The sequence below is a fragment of the Grampus griseus genome, assembly GCF_964374135.1.
Source record: "Grampus griseus genome assembly, chromosome: 3".
Taxonomy (NCBI): Eukaryota; Metazoa; Chordata; class Mammalia; order Artiodactyla; family Delphinidae; genus Grampus; species Grampus griseus.
Genome location: NC_139019.1, coordinates 77244434 through 77265549, shown reverse-complemented (window position 1 = coordinate 77265549; position 21116 = coordinate 77244434). Strand labels below are relative to the sequence as shown.

At 39.7% G+C, this 21116-nt stretch overlaps 1 protein-coding gene across 2 annotated transcripts in view; it reads left to right on the top strand.

Annotated features, from left to right (window-relative positions):
* PCSK1 (proprotein convertase subtilisin/kexin type 1) overlaps positions 1–21116 on the top strand; it is a gene marked incomplete at both ends in the record, with an annotated part of 40049 nt that overhangs the window by 16619 nt on the left and 2314 nt on the right. Inside the window, 7 exons of one of the 2 annotated variants that reach the window (XM_082652204.1) lie at positions 2070–2242; positions 3259–3471; positions 5960–6060; positions 14193–14426; positions 17527–17684; positions 19071–19204; positions 20783–20944. In XM_082652204.1, the coding sequence (XP_082508330.1) occupies positions 2070–2242; positions 3259–3471; positions 5960–6060; positions 14193–14426; positions 17527–17684; positions 19071–19204; positions 20783–20944 (1175 nt within the window). Of the gene's footprint in view, positions 1–2069; positions 2243–3258; positions 3472–5959; positions 6061–14192; positions 14427–17526; positions 17685–19070; positions 19205–20782; positions 20951–21116 lie in introns of both variants that reach the window. The other variant, XM_082652205.1, reaches the window with a different exon arrangement.

Below are 21116 nucleotides of genomic sequence, written 5' to 3'. Positions count from 1 at the left end.
GACTAACTGATGTAAGCAGATGTTACCACCTTTAGACTTAATGGAGCAAGGGGAGGGAGTAGTCATGGAAACTGGAGAGAGAAAGCTGTGACCACATGAGACAGCCACTGGACAGGAGCTGTGGCCATGAGTACAACAATGGAGTTGCTTCTAAGCAGGGGGGATCCAGGAATGAGTACCTCACTCTCCCCTCACCCCCAAACCTCCTGCTGCTGTTTCAGTTGGCTGAAACCAATGGGAAGACAAAAGAACCCACTGCTGCCATCCACGTTCCTGTGAAGAAGGGTGCAGGGTGGATCTGCAGGGGCTCACAGAGAATAAAACACTTGTCTCTCCTCTTCACACTAGCCCTGCCTCAGGCTTTCATGTTTATACTATGAATTTTGCATTTAGTTTGTTTTCTAAAACCACAACAAAACGATTCATTGTAGAACATGGCAATGACAGTAAAACTCCTTTAAGCTCTACCTGAGTATACCTTGAATCTGGCTTTGTATTCCATTTCAGAAATCAAATAAATATACATCCTAGCATATAGAATGCATCTCTCACTATTACAGCACACTCCTAGATTTTAAGGGTCATTCTTGATTCCTTTATACCAGCATCGTCAAAATGCCATGTTAATTTAAAGAAAATGGAGGCAGGAGCACAAATTACATAATCACCTAGAAAAAGAATGCGCTTTTAAGTAATGATGAACTAAGTAGCTATAGTCTGTGAGAGAATCATCTCATCCCTTCATTTTATAGAGGAGGAATCAAAGGCAAGATTCTCCGGGAAACCAAAACACACCTACTGTATGTCCATCATTTACCTTCCAAGACATTATCCACATCCTGGAAGTTAACAGGATGGATTTGAGTGCCAGATTTCTGGGATTCAAGTCCCAGCTTCCCAGCTGCAAGTTGTGTGGCCTTGGGCAAGTCCCTGTCCCTCTCTGGCCACAGTCTCTCTCCCTGTAAAATGGGGAGAATTACAGCACCCACCTCAAATGGTTGTCATAAGGATAAATGAGTTCATATGTTTAAGGCCTGTACAATGGTAGCCGCATATAGTATATCCTCAATGCACACGAGCTGTTATCATCCGCATTTTACAGCTGAAGAAACTGAGGCACATAGAAGTTAAGTGGCTTGCCCAAGATCACAGAGCTAGTAAATAGCAGAGCTGGGATTTTTCTCCTAAATGCATTTTAAACAATTTTTTTTAAATAAATATAACTTCTACTAGTCATGTCAACTACCTGTTCTTTTACCCAAGCTCCATAGTAAATAATAGTGTGAAAATATAAAGCTGTGCACTCCATTGCATCATTAGCCTGAAGCCAGGAATAACCAGGTAGCTGCCTGGATCCGTCTAAATTGCTTTTGCCTTCCTGGCTCTTGAATACATGAGTCTGATGATGGGTGACAGCCTGTTGGAAAGCATAGAGCCACTGCATCTGCCTTCTCCTGATGAAAACTGATTCCCCCTCAGGAGTAAAATCCATGGCAATGATTTCATCCTTGAGATTATTTAGAAGAAAAGGAAGCATGTTCCCTGAAAATGTTTCTTAGCAAACACATAAAAGAATGGCCTCTGGGTTATTTTTAATCAGTGCTTAGAAACAAGAGTTTGTTCCCTATTTGTGAGTTTCCTATTGTAAGTAGATCTTTTCAAGCTGCACGGTTTCCCGTACAGAGTCCTCTGTAAGGCACTGACCAGGCCACAGCCATTCATGGTATAGTCATGAGCAGCCATGTTGAGAGAGAGCTGTTTGATGCCTCTTTCTGAAAGCTATCCTGTCATTTTCAGGTTATCAGGGCAGCAGAGGGAGGGGAGACATTTTGTAAGTGACAACAACCATGGCCACAGCACAGCACAGCACATAAGGAAGCTTATGCAGGCGGTGACTTGATCTCCCTGCTGTGCTTTTAGCAGCTGGGTCACAGTCATTTGGGACATACACTGGTTACCTATTTTTGACTCTTTTGGGAGTCCTTTAAAAAATGAATATTAAGAGCATCGTGCCATTCTACATGTACACACTGACATCAGCATATGTATTTGTCTGTTTTGCTGTTCAGGGATAAGGATGCTCGATGGCATTGTGACGGATGCTATTGAAGCCAGCTCAATTGGATTTAATCCTGGACATGTGGACATTTACAGTGCCAGCTGGGGCCCTAATGATGATGGGAAAACTGTGGAGGGGCCTGGCCGACTAGCCCAGAAGGCTTTTGAATATGGTGTCAAACAGGTGAGATGCTTAACACAGACCCACTTGAAATGAAACCTGACTGTTTGAATATGAGGAGAAGGGAAGGACACTTAGTTTATATGCATAGAAATGGTTGTGAACTTCTTGTTATTGTTTATGATTTGAAGTGCATTTAGAGAGCCAAATCGTCCTTAAAAGGGATGGAAGTTAAGGGTTAAGAAAGTTTTCCCCATTTGGGTCTGACATTCAACAGATATTCATTAGTCTTAGAATATTTACTTTCAAAAATACTCTGGATATGTCCTTTCTCATTTTCCTGCTGCTTTTGGATTTCTACATGAGGTAAACTACTACCCAGACTTCTTTCAAATACTCTGAAAATGCATCCTTAAATATAGCAATGTGCCACCTCCCTCTCTGCACGTGCCTGATGAATACTTGTGCCTTGGTTGTGTTTCTCTGTCACTGGGGTTGAGTGCATTCTTGCCAGGATTCTAAGGCCTCGTTCTGCACAGGATGAAACAAAAGTAGGAATTTTGGAGAGCACAAATTGAAAACTCATAGAAAGGGTAGCCTTGACGAGTTCCATTCAATTGAAGAGTCCCTTTTAATGCAGCTGCAAAGCAGATCTGAATAATGCCTGATTTTGTCATTCTATCAGTCAGCCAGAAGATTCAAGCAGAAAGAAAGGAAGTTCAAAGATTCAAGCGTAGTGACATAAGCCAAGGGAACAGTGAAGAAATTCGAGTGAGTGCTGAAGGCCAGATTATGAATCCACATAATAAAGAAAAAAGAGAAAAGTCCTCACTCAGCGCCATCCCAGAGAGGGCCCAGATGGAGGAGGGCTGGCAGCACCAGAGCTCAGTGGCTTATAACATACAGTCTCGCGAGAGTTCCAGTATCGATGCTGGAGGACCTGGAGTTGAAACAGACTCCAAATTACTGTTTCTGAGAACTTCATGCATGTATTTATATATTTGTTGGGGATTTTATTGGGATGTGACAGTGACCCCAGTGATGATAATAGACGTGATATGTTTTGGCTTTTCCTTTAGGGGAGACAAGGAAAGGGCTCTATCTTCGTCTGGGCTTCTGGGAATGGGGGGCGTCAGGGAGATAACTGTGACTGTGATGGGTACACGGACAGTATCTACACCATCTCCATCAGCAGTGCCTCGCAGCAAGGCCTATCCCCCTGGTACGCTGAGAAGTGCTCCTCTACGCTGGCCACCTCGTACAGCAGCGGGGATTACACCGACCAGCGAATCGTAGGTTGCTTTTGTCTAACTCTCTCTGCTTAGGTAGGAGAACACGGCTCGCCTTCAGAAGGATCCTTTGGTCAAACCGATTTGCTTAAGCTTCATGTCTCAGCTGGGGAGACTCACACTTTGCTCACTTGAAGGGTGGGTATATATTGGGAAGTTTTCTCTCCCGGGCATAATGATGCTTCTGCCAAAATGATGTCGCCTCTCAGTCATTTTTAAACTCAGCCCTGAGAAGCCACCAATCTGTCATTACATATGGCCGAGACTCCAAATGTCTGTTCAGCTTGTGTGATGCCTCCCTGAAAACAGCCTTAAAGGAGATTTTAGGGCTGTTGGAGCTTTATCACCCTTGTACTTGTTGATCCTTTAATAGCAGGGAAAATGTCTGACTTGCCCTTTAGCAGATGATAAAAATACAGAGCATACACTGGCTATGTCTCCTAAGGATGGACGACCTACAGGAAAATAACAGTCTAAATTTCCCCTGAGGTGAACTTCTCAGCATCCAAATAAGGAGCTTAGGAAGGTTATATGCTCAGAGAACATCTCCAGCCCCCGCGTGGCTGTGCCTTCGTTTCCATGAGTCAGACTGCCAAGGGCAATTATTGGATTTCCCTTCAAGGGCATGATGATGAAGGCCCATTCGGGGGCTCTGAGAACAAAGAGAGGCACTTCTTTTCATTTAAGAATTGAAAGCCTCAAACTTAACTCCTGACACAGAAAGAACCAACCAGCTAAAGTATGTAGAGCCTAATCTCAGTAAAAAACCAGGTCATGATCCAATTAGATTGTGGGTAACCTGCCTAATAATTAGCCTTTGGAATGTGTGTAAAATTCATATTAATGGCATCTCAACAAAACTGTCAGAACTACGATCTTCACGCAGGATCACTCTTCCGGAACTCCCTGTTTCTGCAACCTACTCTAGTTTAGACAGTAAAACTATGGTCTCAACTTAGAAGCCCTGGCCTACCTCTCGTGCCCACATCTTCAATTACTCAAAGAGACAGTAACATTCTACCTAGGGGTTCTTTACGGCAGGTATATCTTATACCCTGCTGTAAAGGAGCCTACCAGACATGTGCCCCACTTGCATTCACAGCCCCTGGTTCTTGATGACCCTGTGGGTGTTCAGAGTGGCTTTTCAAAAAATGGCCTGTGGTCCATTTCAGAGTCACCATTTCATAGACGGTCCCTCATCTGAGCCACTCTGTGAAGCAGGAGGAAGAATTTCCATCTTTGTAAAGATCCCTCCTTAAGTAAATGAGCCATAGAAGAGACAGCTGGTGGATTCTATTTGAGACAGTTGCACTAACATAGCCTTTGTCTTACGCAAACCTCTTCCTCAGCACAGTCATCTCTGGGGCTTACTTGCGTCAACAGGTAAAAAGGGCAACCTTGCTTCCGCAGCCCCCAGAGGAACGGGGCTACCAGAACTTGAGATATTCAGCGACTCCAAGTGGGAAGCCAAAGGAGGTGATAATAGAACAAACTGGTTTTTTTGCACCTCCCTCCCACACCTTGAAATCTCTAGCTAAAAATCATAGTGTGAGAGCCTGGGTGGGTGTCTTGTTAGTAATCCTTTGGCCCAGGTACTTGTTCAACCAACACCACTGTGGTCCTCAGGCAGACTAATTGGAAGTCTCTCTGGTTTCTTCCCTTCATCTCAGCAACCTCTTCACTAAGCTAAAATTAGCCTGGGTAATTCCTTATGTGCAATCACATTGTGTGAAAATGCTTTCACAGACAGGATCTCATTTCAGCCTCAGAATAGGAGTCAAGAAATATCAACCTCATTTGACAGATGGGGAAACCAAGTGGCTTGCCCATGGGACACATCTACTGAGTGGCAGGTTTAGAATTTGAGCCCAGATCTAAGTCCAGCACACTTTCATTTGAAAAACTCGCCATGTTCATCAAAGTACAAATGTGACACTAACTCATGGCCATCAGATTACGTCAACAGTGAGTGCAAACCACACACTAGACACGTTTTGCGCAAATAGTTCAAGTGGCCCAGATCAGGACGGCTTTACCTCCTGGTGCTGAAGAGGCAGTCAAATGTCAATCTGAAGGCAAAAGGGAATTGTGCCTGAGGCAAACCTTCTAAATATGCCAGGCCAAACACAATGGACCTGATGATTAATGGGCCAGCATGATTCACCGTGATTTTGAAACACTCCCTTTCTTACAGACAGCATTTCATTTGGGAATCTCAGAAGAGAAAAAAAATTCATAGTGGGAGGACTTCATCCCCAGAAAAAGGCATTCTGATGCCAGAATTATAGACAAGTTGCATATAGAGGAGAGTGAGCTAAAACATCAGCAGATGGCAAACATCCGCCTGTAGTTTAGAGGAGGAAGTAGGGAATCGATTCAGCTGGGCTTCCTGATCCTAACAGATGCAGCCCTCGGTAGGGCTAACCCCCGGGGACACGATCACACTCCTCACATGTTCTCCCATGTTTCTTTCTTTCCTGGTGCCCCTCAGACGAGTGCTGACCTGCACAACGACTGCACAGAGACCCACACAGGCACCTCTGCCTCAGCACCCCTGGCTGCTGGCATCTTCGCTCTGGCCCTGGAAGCAAAGTAAGGCCCAGAATGCGTCTAATCACCTGTAAAAAGCTGTTTCTCCTTCTTTGTCATAGCATATATATTTTTTCTGAATATATGGTTACAGTGGAAAACTACAAAAAATAATAAAAAATAAGCTCTCGTCCTGTCAACATCTCAATGTAGATTTAATACACACACTTATCTTGCAACATTGGAATCTTAATTCACACACTGTTTTGTAATTTTTTTTTTTCTTTTCTTTTTTTTTTTGCGGTACCCGGGCCTCTCACTGTTGTGGCCTCTCCCGTTGCGGAGCACAGGCTCCGGACGCGCAGGCTCAGCGGCCATGGCTCACGGGCCCAGCCGCTCCGCGGCATGTGGGATCCTCCCGGACTGGGGCATGAACCCGTATCCCCTGCATCGACAGGCAGACGCTCAACCACTGCGCCACCAGGGAAGCCCTATTTTGTAAATTTTTTAATCCACCTATATTAAGAGCACTTTCTCATATCTAAATCAATCTTCCTTGGCTTTAAAAAAACTCATGCTCTCCTCCCACTCAGTCCTCTCCAGTCCTCCTACCACTCAGCTATAAGGCCTTCTCACTTCTGTTTATTCCCACCAAGAAAGACTTTGTCCAGATAATTTCCTGTGGGTAGTGTTAGGAATAATAAGTTTAAAAAACATCCTTTTTTTTTAGATTATATAAGCCCCACCCTAGAGCTGATATAACACATCAGAGGACATGAGAATTAAAAACAGGACTTTTATCTTTTTGTAGTATACCATTATATAAATGCAAATTTTATTAAGGCCATTTCATGCTCAAACACCCTTGTCCATAGATATCAGTTATCATTTCTGATAATTTCCTTAAGATAAACACTTACGATTGGAATTTTTGGGTCAAAGGGCATGCATGTTTTAATGATTTTGATCCATATTGACAAGTTACTGTTGATAAAGATGGCACCATTTTGTATTCCCACCAGCAGTATATGTGTGAGAGTGCCAGTTTCCTAAACCCTGATCAAACCTACTTTTATTATCTTTTAAAATGTTTGCTACTTTGTTAGGTGAAAATGGCATCTCATCTCTATATGCTTTTATTTCATTACTAATGAAACTCAATATTTTATATTCTTTTGCCATTTATCATCTGTGACTGTTTATGACCTTGATTTTGTTTTATGGCCTTAGTTAGAAAAGCTACTAATGCTTGGTTAGTTTGACATTTACCTTTTAATTTTACTTACATGTAATTTTTAATGTAATGAAGTTAATATGTATACAGTTATCTTTGTTAGTCTCTTTAAGGTTTTTTTCCTTTTTATGCTCAGAAAAATCTTTACAACTCCAAATTATATACACATTTATTTATATGTCTTTTATTATGGTTCTTTTACCATATTTATGTTCTAAATCCCCCTGGAATTTATTTTAGTATATGTTACCAAAAAGAGATTTAGCAACATTTTTCCCTTCATAATAGTTATTCAATAGTCTAATACTTAATACAGAGGAAAAAATGTTCCGATGTTGTGTGGTGAGAAATCTTTAAATGTTAAGTCAGGTGCTAGGGTTGCATGATAGAGGACGTGTTAAAACTTGTAAATTACTATTATCCTTCCTAATAAGGAAGTTATCTTAGAAGAACATCCATACTCTCTACAGAGAGGACAAAGCAGTTCCTTCATGTCAGGTTCAGTAGATGAGGTGAGGTTCACAGTAGTAGAAGAACAGAACTCCTTGGCCCGGGCCATAGCTGGAAAAGCCCTGCAGCTGCTGAGGAGAGTCCAGCATTGTTCCAGGAGCCCTGGAGCCACCTGTGGAGTTGTGGTTTAGTCCCTGGTATCTCAGTTATGAAACGGCCACAGCGGCTAAGAAAGATAGGCCTAGTAAGGCTTGTATCAAGAGTCTACCTACTTGGAGGGGCTGGAAAGATACTGATAAAGGAAGAGCAAATCCAGATGCCCGATCAGAAACAGGGAAACCTGAAGCTCTTGAATCCGACAGAAAAGCTATGTTCAGAATCTGAGTCCAGTTGTAACAGGAAGGGGATGGACAGAGGGCAAAGTCTAAAGACACAAGCTTTGACTGGCATCAGCAGACCCAAACCAAATTTGAGGAAAGATAATCTAAGCAGTGAAAAGTGCAAGGAACACCTGGCTTCAAGTTCTAGGCGTATCACTAGCTATGTGACCTTAGACAAATTAAGAGGGCTCAATTTATCATCTGTAGAATGGAAGGGTCAGATCAGATCATTTTTTTTCGAACCTTTTCCCTTTACAAAATCCTCCAGCTTGAAACTGAAGGTATCAGCATATAGAGATCATCTAACATGAATTGCTGAGGTTGGTGGTAAGAGGTCCAGAGTGAAAGAAATAAGGTCCTATAAAGGCAAGTAGTTATACACACGTAGTGAAACAAGATCATGATATTTATGATTTTAGGATACAAGCTTTTAGCTCCAGGGAGCTTTTAAAAGAAAACCATCCTTAAAATCTTGTCTTCCCTACCCAACACCTATCAGACGCATGCAAATGTAACTAGCCAGACCTAGCCCATCCTTGTCTAGTGACCAGAATAGTAGAAACACCCATCTAGCTGAACAGATGTAATGTTATTTTGACCAAGAACTGAAATTTTAAAAGTGTAATCTCTGACTTCTAAAATTTCAAACCTTCTATTTCTGTATAAGGAGAAAGTGATTAAGAATGATCTAGCCTTATTAATCTCAGTTAATTCCTAATGGACTATGTATAAAGCAGGGGCTCCATGGATTGTTATGAAATACGTGGGGTCCATGAACTTCTTTGAAACTAGATGCAGAAATGTTTGGGAGTGCGTGTCTGGCATTTTGGGGGGAATGGTTTGTAGGTTCCATCAGATTCTCACACTGCTCACGATTTAAGAGACATTAAGAGTCTATGATCTCCCTGGTGCATGTAATAAGAATTTAATTCTTTTCGTTTTGATTCAATCATCAGTAAGATGGCCATAATCTATCTTAACATTCATAAACTTCCTGCCAAAGTACATACAGATTATTGGGATGTCTGTTCTCAACTGGGCAGTTTTCTTAGCTCCATTCAATTGTCTATACCCAAATGACTATTTCAGAAAATCTGAATGCCAGAATTTCTAGAAGAGTCCCTAGACAATCAAGATTGGAAGAATCATTTAACCATGTGCTTCTCCTCAAGGAACAACTATGGAGACTGAAGAACAACTCTGGGCTAAATTTATCAAGGATAATAACATTCAGTGTTTATCAGCCTCTTACCATGGCCGGACACTGTGCTAACCTCTTTATATACAAGACCAACTCTAATCCTTACAACAGTCTTGTGACACAGAAATTATTAATTGCATTTTACTAAGGAAGAAACTGAGACTTAGAGAGGTTGAGAAATGTAACCAAGTTCCCACAAAAGATTCAAACTTAGGTCGGTCTGACCCCAAAGCCTGTACTACCAGCAGCTACGGGACACTGCCTCCTATAGTCCTGTGAGGGACGGGAAAGTTCATCCCCTCAAAGAAAGAGGAGTTAAGAAGATTGAGACTGATAAACATCTTAACTCATATTTATGAGTTCTGAATAAAAGGCTCCTGTCATGCATATTACTTACTATGCTGCATTAAATATGGGACTCTGGGGAAAGGGAAGAGGAGAGGGAAGGAGAAAGAATGATTTCTGGCTCAAAGAATAGTTTCTGGGGCAAATGTACAGAGGAATACTTTCCTTCCCTAAAAGAGTGTTTCTCAAACACCAGCATACAGTCATCACCTTGGGTGTTTATTTAGTTTGCAGATTCCCGGGTCCAATGGCCAGTGACTCAGATTCAGAAGTTTCTGATATTCCAGGCAATGTTTATGCTGGTAGTTACCTTAGCCAAAATTTGAGAAACAGCTGCTATGAAGGGTTACCTTACAACTGTATTTTCCTACAATCTCACTGGGCTGTGACTGTAAAGATGCCCATTAGGATACTTAATAGGCATATCCTGGAAATATATATATATATATATTATAAATAATACACACACGCACACACACACACACACACACACACACACACACACACACACACTAAGAGACAGGAATTCCTTGGATAAATGCCTGTGGTACTATTATACTTAAGAAAGATGGCAGACAGTAACCTGTCTTTTGAGGGGAGAGCAAAGAATCAGAATAATTTTTAATAAAGAACAAAAAGTGAAACATTGAATCCCTTCACATCTTTGGAGGTATTAAACAAACAGATGAACCAATCTTCTGTTTTCATTAAAGGTTAGAGGATGGGAAACGGACTTTCAAAGTTGCGTGAAACCTTTGGATAAATCACATCAAAGAAATCCTTGACTCTGGATTGTGAAATGTTGGAAAGTCTCTAGGTTAGAAAATCTTCAACATCTAGGCTTATCTAATTGTGATTAGAGGCTAACCCACGTAGCCTTTAAGATTTTTCCCCTTAGAGTTTTGTCTCCAGATTACTTTACCTACACTCTTCTAATTAGAAGCAATGCTTAATTTCAGTGTTTAATTCCAAAGCCCTTATTTTCTATAAACACAGCCTTGATTAGCAACCCAATGTAATTTTTAAAAAATTTAATTATTCTGGATGCCACTGAGGAGTGAGTTGCTAATTAACAGAGGAAGACTGTCAGGAATGAGATGCACTATTGTTAGAAGCTCCTTTTCATTTACCAAATGCACTCACTCAAATGAAAAATAGGCTTAATTTTCCTAATTGCATGACAATGAAGCCTCTTTGAATATTTTGCAAAGAATAGGTAAAAGAAAATTAAAAAACAAAATCTGCAACTAAATAAAAAACAATTCTCTAACTGTAGAAATGTAGAAAATCTGCTTTGTGTTCGATTATCATGATTATCAAGATCATGCCTCCTTACTACATATCCTCATCCCAACCTACACACACACACACACACACACACACACACACACACACACACACATATGCCCGCACTGAGAGTCCAAGTGGGAAATTGGTGTGTTGCCCAGAGACCCCCTTGATAAGAGGCTTTTACCTAAAACTCCCTTTAAAAGACTGGAAGCAAGAATTTCAATAAAGTGCCATATAGGCCAGAACTAGTTTCCACTTTCAGAAAATAAGCCACTTCTGCTCAGCTAGTTAATTATTCCTCCGTGTGGGATGGCCAATGTGGAAACAAGATCTACAATGAAGTATGTATGGTATTGGGCAGACTGGAGCTCTGAATAATATGGAATTTTCAAGATTGTCATACTCAACCACTCATCTTATAGATGAGTCCACTCAGGCCCAGGGAGATGAAGTGCTTTGCTTAAGATCACACAGGTCTTTGGCAGTAGAATATAATTTAATGTGCTTTCTATTACTCCCTATTCTGACCCCTAATTGTCTTAATTAGTTATATGCTTGTATTCTTTCTTCCAACTCCTATTATTTTAGGTATAACATAAAACTGCCTAGACAGTTTTTTTCCAATATACATAGAAAATCATGCCCTGCCCTCAGATATTTTGATTCAGTAGGTTCAGGCCTTTATCAGTCACTCTCTGTGCTGTTTGTCAGGAGCTCAGCTGAGCAGAGAGAAAGCATATTGAGCTGCCAGGGGTCAGGGTAGCTTTAAAGCAACAGACCAAAAATGAAAGAGTTAAGCCTTTCATCACTTACTGTGATGGTAAAGGCCAGAGTCTAAAACCAGAGAAAACACTGACTCTCCCTATTCCATTTTCCCCCATGGAAAGGTGCACCAGCTGATGGTCAGGTGAAAGCATGGACATGGGGGTTGTCTCACTGTTGAGGAAGCCCCAACAGAAGGCTCTGGTAGCTTTATGGACTCTGGGGTGGGGTGGGGTGAGGGGGAAGGCTCGGAGTGGAGAAGTACTGGGTACTGAGTCAGAGTGGGGAGAAGTATCTTCGAGGTTCCTTCTCCTCCCCCATTAGGAGGCCTTGGCTGAGGGCCTGAAGAAGAGCTTTGCCCAAGGCCTCAGATAAGGAGACCTAGGCACGAAGGCGCAGGGCCTAGGAATGTAAATATGGGAAAAGCTTGATGGGGGAGGAAGGCCTGAGTCCTTGACTGCAGCTCCCTTCAGAGATGGTGATGCACGGGCTGTGCACTCAAACTGGGGTGGAGAGGACAGCTTCCCCATGAGGCCCACCAGATAGAGCCTTTGCAGCGCTCATGATGAGGACTTAGATCTTAGTCAGCAACAGACTCCTCAGTGTTTAGGAATGTGTATTGCCTCTTGCTTGTCACCAGGGGTTTGTTAAACCAGTCCATGATGGGCTCTGGGGAGAAGATAGCAAGTTGAGACAGATTCCCCTGATGGTTGTTTCACAACCTAGTGGTAAGATAGAAACCTTGAAGACTCAACACTTAGGCATTTATTATTTAATAAATAATGCTTGATTGGCTTGGTAGAAACAATGCAGGTCTCAAAGCTAAGGAAAAGCTTGAGATCATGAAAGACTCTAATGACTAATAGCAGTAAGTTTTAAAATTGTATTTAAGGCTAGTTAAACACTTGCACACACTCAATCATCCAACCAACCGATATTTACCAAGCATATATACCCTGCGCCTGGCATACTTCTGAGTGCTTGGTACACATCAGAGAACAAGATGGATAAAAATCTCAGCCCTTCTCCCAGCTGATTCTAGCAGGGGAGACAGACATTAATAATACACAAAACAAATGAGTTGCTCAGTATGTTAGAAGATGATAAGCACTATGAAAGAAAAAAAAAGTATAGCAAGGCAAGGGAGCTCAGGAGTATTTGGGGAGAATTGAAATCTTAAATAGGGTGATCAGGGAAGGTTTCATATTCATTATAACAGACCTGACAATCCCATGCATCTCTGATTTATCTTTATATTGCTGCTAAATTAATTTTGCCAAGACTCCTCATTATACCATTCCCTTGCTCAAAAATCCTCAATGGCTCCCCTTTACCCAAACGATAAAGTATAAGCTCCTTTTCCTGGCATTCAAGGCCCTCACCATCCGGCTCAGTACTCCAGCTCACCTCTTCCTTGCTTCAGTAAACAAGACTATTCACTGTACTCTGGTCACATCCTATCCTTCCCCTGTCAGAGATTTTGACCCATTGCCTCATCCCCTGTTCTCTCTCTTTCAACTTCTTGACATTCTACCCACCCTTTAAAAATCAACTCAAATATTTCCTCCTAGAAAAGCCATCCTAGATCTTTCCATCCCAAAAGAATTCTTTCTCTTCAAAGTTCTACAGTACATTATGCTATGAATACAGCATTCAGCAGATATATTATAGTTATTGAAAGACTTAGTTCATTTACTTGATTGTACACTTCTTAAAAACATGAACTACCTCCTTGAATATCCCCACACTATTCAGCATGGTGCCTTGTAAGAATGATCTCAAGTAGCTAAGAGCTTCTTGACACTTTTGCTATATAAAGAAAAGAGATAAAAAATATTTAAGAGTTGGGCTTCCCTGGTGGCGCAGTGGTTGAGAGTCCGCCTGCCGATGCAGGGGACGTGGGTTCGTGCCCCGGTCTGGAGGATCCCACATGCCGCGGAGCGGCTGGGCCCGTGAGCCATGGCCGCTGAGCCTGCGCGTCCGGAGCCTGTGCTCCGCATCGGGAGAGGCCGTGACAGTGAGAGGCCTGTGTACCGCAAAAAAATTAAAAAAAAAAAAATTATATATATATATATATTTAAGAGTAGGTAGCCAGCCCATGTCTAAATCTGAGTGTTCCTAAGAAGGAAGTCAAAAGCTCAACTGTGGGTTCATAATGCTGAAAATACTAAGGCTGTTAATGAACAGCAGAAGATTGGAGGGCACAAAGGAAGTGCTGTCATTTTTAATTTTTGCTCCAGTTAAATGTAAGTACATAGGAATCAGGGGCCAAGTTCTACTTTTCTACAATGCTGAAAACCAATTTTACTCATGCTAAGATTGTAACTTATGTGGTATGAGGAGAAGTTTTCAAGACTGTATTTTAAATTATGAATGAAAGACATAACAATAGTGATACACACAAAATTTACATAAGCACAGTTGCAAAAGATACCTCATCATCTCTGAATGGAGATGATTGTTTTTAGCACTTGCTTTTGCAAGGAAACTTCTTTTTGTCCCTTAAAGATTCTTTGGGTCACTTCCTCTCCAGTCCAAATCTCACCTGGCGAGATATGCAGCACTTGGTTGTCTGGACCTCTGAGTATGACCCACTGGCCAATAACCCTGGATGGAAAAAGAATGGAGCAGGCTTGATGGTGAATAGTCGATTTGGATTCGGGTTGCTAAATGCCAAAGCTCTGGTGGATTTAGCTGATCCCAGGACCTGGAGCAGTGTGCCTGAGAAGAAGGAATGTGTTGTAAAGGACAATGACTTTGAGCCCAGGTAAGTGTCTCCAGGAATTTTAAACAAATGTGCGCCCATGGCACTATTTGAGTATGACATTTGTCACTCTGCCTAATTTTTCTCACCTACCCTTCTGAAGTAGATGGAGATGGCATTTGTCAGTGTTCCCTGTGTGTCCATGAGGAATCACAGAGATCAAAGATTTGCAAATCATGTTAACATATTTGTATTTTCCTCTCATAGCCTACCAACCCGATAGCAGTAAGTTAATGTGCACAATTGTTTTATATATCACTAAGAAAAATCATTGCCAATTAAACTATTACCAACCATCAGTTCTTTAATATTCATTCCAAATTCAAAGATGTTAAAGTTTTTTTTAATGCATCTTAGAAATGATGAAATGCAGTACTTGCCAACCAGTGTTACCCCAAACCTACTTCCAAAAGAACCTCGCTTCATGCCACAGTGCTTTGTGATTCATGACTTTCCTTCCGTGAAGGATCTTTTATCATATGGCTTTCAATTAGACTACACCTCTCCCACTACATCTAGCTACGGAAGCAGAATCTCGTATCAAGGCAACTGCAATTATACTGAAGACCCACTCACACAAAATACCCAAGGGTGGGAGGCTTGGAGGCCCTGCATTAGGGAGAGAAAATCATTTCTTAAGAGGGTATATTTCAGTATTGGACCACTTTTTGAAGGCTATAAGGCAAATCTGCTTGAATTCAATGCCATGGCAAATAGCATTGTATTTAAGTATCTGTGTCTTCCTTAACATTTTTTTTCCTTTTTTCCCTTTTTATTTTATTGTGTTAAGAAGTCTTAACATGAGATCTACCCTCTTAAATTTTAAGTGTACAATACGTAATTGTTAACTATAGGTACAATGTACAACTGATCTCTAGAACTTATTTATCTTGCTTAAAGTTTATGCCCAGTGATTAGGAACTCTCCATTCCCCCCACAAGCCTCAGGCAACCAACATTCCACTCTTTGATTCTATGAGTATTTTAGATTCCTCATATAAGTAGAATCATGCAATATTTATCTACCTGTGACTGGTTTATTCACTCAGCACAATGTCCTCAAGTTGTATCCATATTGTCACATAAAGCAGAATTTCCTTCTTTTTTAAAGCTAATATTCCATTGTATGTATGGAATATTACACATTCTTTATCCATTCATCTGTTGATGAACATCTAGGTTGTTTCCACATCTTGGCTACTGTGACTAATACTGCAATGAACATGGGAGTGCTAATATCTCTTTGAGATCCTGGTTTCAATTCTTGTGATAAATATCCAGAAGTGAGACTGCTGTATCATACGGCAGTTTTATTTTTTTTTAGGAAACTTCATACTGTTTTCCATAGTGGCTGTACCATTTTGCACTCCCACCAATTGTGCAAGGGCTCCAATTTCTCCACATGCTCATCAACACTTTGTCTTTTTTCTTTTTTTTAGTAATAGTCATCTGACTCTTAACAGGTGTTTTTTTTTTTTTTGCGGTACGCGGGGGCCTCTCACTGTTGTGGCCTCTCCCGTTGCGGAGCACAGGCTCCGGACACGCAGGCTCAGCGGCCATAGCTCACGGGCCCAGCTGCTCCGTGGCATGTGGGATCTTCCCAGACCGGGGCATGGAACCCATGTCCCTTGCATCGGCAGGCGGAATCTCAACCACTGCTCCACCAGGGAAGCCCCTTGACAGGTGTTTTGATGTGGGTTTTGATTTGCATTTCCCTGATGATTAATGATGGTAAACATTTTTTTTTCACATACCTATTGGTCATTTGTATGTCCTCTTTGGAGAAATGTTAATTTAGGTCCTTAGTTCATTTTTGAATCAGGTTGTTGGTTTTTTTGCTATTGAGTTGTAGGAGTTCTTATATATTTTAGAGATTAACCCTTTATCAGATATTGTCTACCATTCTGCAGGTTGCCATTTCAGTTTGATTGTTTCCTTTGCTGTGCAGAGGCTTTTTAGTTTGATGTAGTCCTACTCGTTTATTTTTTGTGTGTGTGCTGCCTGTGCTTTTAATGTCATATCCATTAAATCAGTGCCAAGACCAATGTCATGAAGCTTTTTCCCTGTTTTCTTCTAGGAGTTTTACAGTTTCAGGTCTAATGGGTGGGTTTATGTCTGGGATCTCTATTCTGTTCTATTGGCTTGTATTTCTGTCTTTATGCCAGTACTATACTTTTTTCTTTTGAAGTATAGTTGATGTACAATATTATATAAGTTGCAGATGTAAAATATAGTGATTTACAATTTTTAAAGTTTATACTCCATTTATAATTATTATAAAATATTGGTTATATTCCCTGTGTTGTACAATATACCTTATAGCTTATTTTATACCTAAGAGTTTATACCTCTTAATCCCCTACCCCTGTATTGCCCCTCCACTTCCCTCTCCACACTGGTAACCACTAGTTTGTTCTCTATATCTGTGAGTCTGTTTCTTTTTTGTTATATTTACTAGTTTGTTGTGTATTTTAGATTCCACATATAAGTGATATCATACAGCATTTGTCTTTCTCTGACTTATTTCACTTAGTATAGTACTCACCAAGTCCAGCCATGTTGTTGCAAATGGCAAAATTTCATTTTGTTTTTATGGCTGGTTAGTATTCCATCGTATGTGTGTGTGTGTATCACATCGTCTTTATCCATTTATCTGTTGATAGACACTTAAGCTGCTTCCATATCTTGGCAATTATAAATAATGGTGCTATGAATACTGGGATGCATGTATCCTTTCGAATTAGTGCTTTTTTTCCTTCAGTACCATACTGTTTTGATTGCTGTAGCTTTGTATTATATTTTGAAATTAAGAAGTGTGATTCCTCCAGCTTTGATCTTCTTTCTTGGGGTTGATTTGGCTATTTATAGTCTTTTGTGGTTCCATATAAATTGTAGAATTGTTTTTTCTATTTCCAGAAAAACCTTATCATTTTCTTGTGCATTAAAATTACTTTACACCTAATCCTGAATTGGTTTCTACTCGTAATAGACAGAGACAACAAGCCTAGCTGAGTATCTCCTTAAGAGTGTTGTGTACATATTTCCATAAAATGCAAGGAAGAAGAGATACACTTTGTTCAGTGATGATTCTTTAATGTATTTAGAGCCCTGAAAGCTAATGGAGAAGTTATCATAGAAATTCCAACAAGAGCTTGTGAAGGACAAGAAAATGCTATCAAGTCACTGGAACATGTGCAATTTGAAGCAACAATTGAATATTCCCGCAGAGGAGACCTTCATGTCACCCTCACTTCTGCTGCTGGTAAATTTCAACAAAACAAAACAAAATTCAATTTCTTCTAAATTATGTGTTTAAATTTTTCAGTATAAATTAAATGATTTCAAATCAATGATTGATTTTTGTTTATATATAGACCTAAGTCTTCCCATAGACACTTTCAGGTCTTAAAAAATATGTTTGTTTGGGTTTTTTTTTTGCATCAGAACTCTGCTCTGCTCATTCAAACTGATCCTTAGATAAGCAAAGAATGAGGCCTATTCAAATAATACCAATTAATAAACCCTTCTGAGTTATGCATTTTCAAACTGTGCTCATTATCCCAGGTCACTGATCTATCATTCATTTCTCTCAGGTAACACATTAGTGAAAATTACTCTAATAATTAAGCTGACAGATATATCAGTCTCATCCAAGGAATTAAGTGGAAAAACTGAGAATTCTGATCCATGAAAGAGAGTTGAGGAGACTAACAAATTTTCCACAATTATATGATTAAGGCATATGATACGATATATGGACAATTTGTCCTCTCCTGAAAGGTTACTAAGTCAGACAAGATCATAGATGGTAAAGAGCTTGTGAAACATAAACCATGATCCAACCAGGAGAAGCTGTCCTAATCCTTTTTCATGTTTTAGTAGGGTTCAACTGACTAAATTTAATTCCCATAAGTGATGTATGAGAAAGATGAACTATCTCTATAATGCCCTTCCAGGATATGAACTTCCTAGAGGTTTGGAGTAAGTTCTGTTAATTCTGGAATTATGCTTCCTTAATACCTTGGAATTGGCCTGAAATATTGGCAGAATGCTTTTTCATTAATGGCCCTATAGTTCATTTGACACTTTCTTTTAAAAATATTATTTATTGATCTATAGAGAACTTGGATTTGAAAATTTAGAGTAACTACTCTTACTAGTAAACTACTTTTACTAGTAGCTTTTATATGACAAGAGATTAAATTATATATGGCTTTATTTTATTATGTCTATGCTACATTATAGACTCAGGCACCTATTAAATTTTCAAAACTTCCTCTTAAATTTCAAAATGATAGTTCCATTAATATGTATGTTAGGTCTTTGATGCTCTTCTTTAATGTAGTTCATAAACATAGTTCTCTGAATTCTCCTTATTCAGATAAACCTTACTCAATATATTCATCCATTATTTATTTTTCTACAATATTTATTGACAGCTTATTATATGTCAGGCAATGCACTAAGTACTGTGAATAAAAACTTTTTTATTTCCTGAGAATGTCTCCATCCTAGTATTATACTCAAAGGGAAAATTAAGAGGGCTAGTTTTACCCGGCTTCTATTTTCAGTTATCAAATGCTAAAGTGTGTCCTACTATCAGATCTGTTAGGACATTTGTTAATTTGTGATGCTTGCATGAAAACAGGAACCAGCACCGTACTGTTGGCTGAAAGAGAGCGGGATACATCTCCTAATGGCTTTAAGAATTGGGACTTCATGTCTGTTCACACATGGGGAGAGAATCCCATAGGCACTTGGACTTTGGGAATTACAGACATTGTAAGTATGAATGAAAGGATACAGAACCACAAGCTCACTTTTAAACACTCTGAAGCTCTTTTAAAGTTAGTGCATAAGAAAGGGCCCAAAGGAAATTTGATCACTCCTTATAGAGGTAAGGAGAAAGTTTAGTGTTTCAAGCTCTCCCCACTTGGCTATATAGAAAATAAATTTAAAAAAATTAGGCACCAGCCATATAAGAAGGAAGAAAATATATTTTGATACACAATGTGACAGACTGTGGGGCAAATCCAAGTATACCCATGTCATGTCAAAACACAGCCAGCCACATGACCTACTCAGCCACCAGAATCAGCTGTATTTACAACCATAGTTAAATGCTACACCAACTTTGCTATGACACTCTGCTGGGGTCATATGCCAGAACTCTTAGCAATATTTACTGCAGTGGCTATTTAAAAGTAGCTTACTTGTTAGATAACATATCTTATTTAATACGACTTTTTTGGTTTTGTTTCAGTTATGAAACAAAAGCATTTCTCAGTTTTCTTTCTGTTTGCTAACACTGATTTTCTTCTATAATTGTAACTCACAGTCCCAAAAATAAAGTGTCTGAGCAAAAAGCCAAATACATTTGAATTATTTATTTTTATATCATTTCTCCAGCATTTTCTATAGGTGAGCATATAAATGAGTGGTTTTTCAGGTCCAAGTTATTCTGAGATAGCAGTGTTATAAGTACCAGTAGCACCAGATTCAATGTCTAGATAACTTCTTTAAAATAAATGATTTTAAATTCCTGGAGATGTTACTTAAGTTAATAAAAATTCTACAGTCATTGTTACTTTTTTTTTCTCTGAGAATAGCTTTCATCTAAAGACTGCTAAAATTGTGATTTAGCAATGGAAGTTGTAAAAATTTCTGCTCTCATAGGGAGAACAAGAAAACATTCTTAGTTTATGGTCCTGTTCCTGACCTTGGCTTCCATTCTTTTACTCAGTTTCACCATAAGGAAACTAAGAAAATCTGTTTACCAAGATGGGACTATTTTATACCAAGTCTGCAAAATCTGATTCTATAATTTTAGATTATTTTTAAAGATATTTTAGATTTTTTTAAAAGATATTTTAGATTTTTTTAAAAGATATTTTAGATTTCAGCATTATTTTTAACATAATTGTTGAGCCTGTGAAAATTATTACTCTTCCCATAAATATACAGCTCTTAAGGACTGCTTAATGCTGAGGGCTATTTATATTACTCTGCAGACTTTTTTTTTCCCCAATGGAATGCTTCTACAAGTTGATAATTGATAAATATAATTCTCATTATATAAGATATAGTCAACTTTTCAAGGACACACCCAGTATAGAAAAGAAGGTTCACGTAGAGAGTTCTCCTTTTTTAATTGAAGGCAATTAATCAGTTTTTAAATCTTTGAACCTGTCAACTATCTATTTTCATAGGAAGAGTGAGGCCAGTGATTTTTGTCTTTGTACCCAGAGCTCTACACATGAAATGCACAGAATTTTAAAATTAAACTATAAAATTTAGCTATTTTGAAGGAGTTTATATTGCTCAGAACATACACTAAAATTATGTATGCTTACTCATTAGTCTGGAAGAATGCAAAATGAAGGAAGAATCGTGAACTGGAAGCTAATTCTGCATGGGACCTCTTCTCAACCAGAACACATGAAACAGCCCCGAGTGTACACGTCCTACAACACCGTTCAGAATGACCGAAGAGGGGTGGAGAAGATGGTGGATTCGGGGGAGGTCTGTGTGGCTCTGTTCTTACTGGCATGTTCTTTTGTGAACTGTAGTAGACAGTGTAGTGGGTGAAGCTGCCCCTAACTTTTAGGCAGGAAGTGAATCAAACATGGGTTGGCAGGGCTTCCCTGGTGGCGCAGTGGTTGAGAGTCCGCCTGCCGATACAGGAGACACGGGT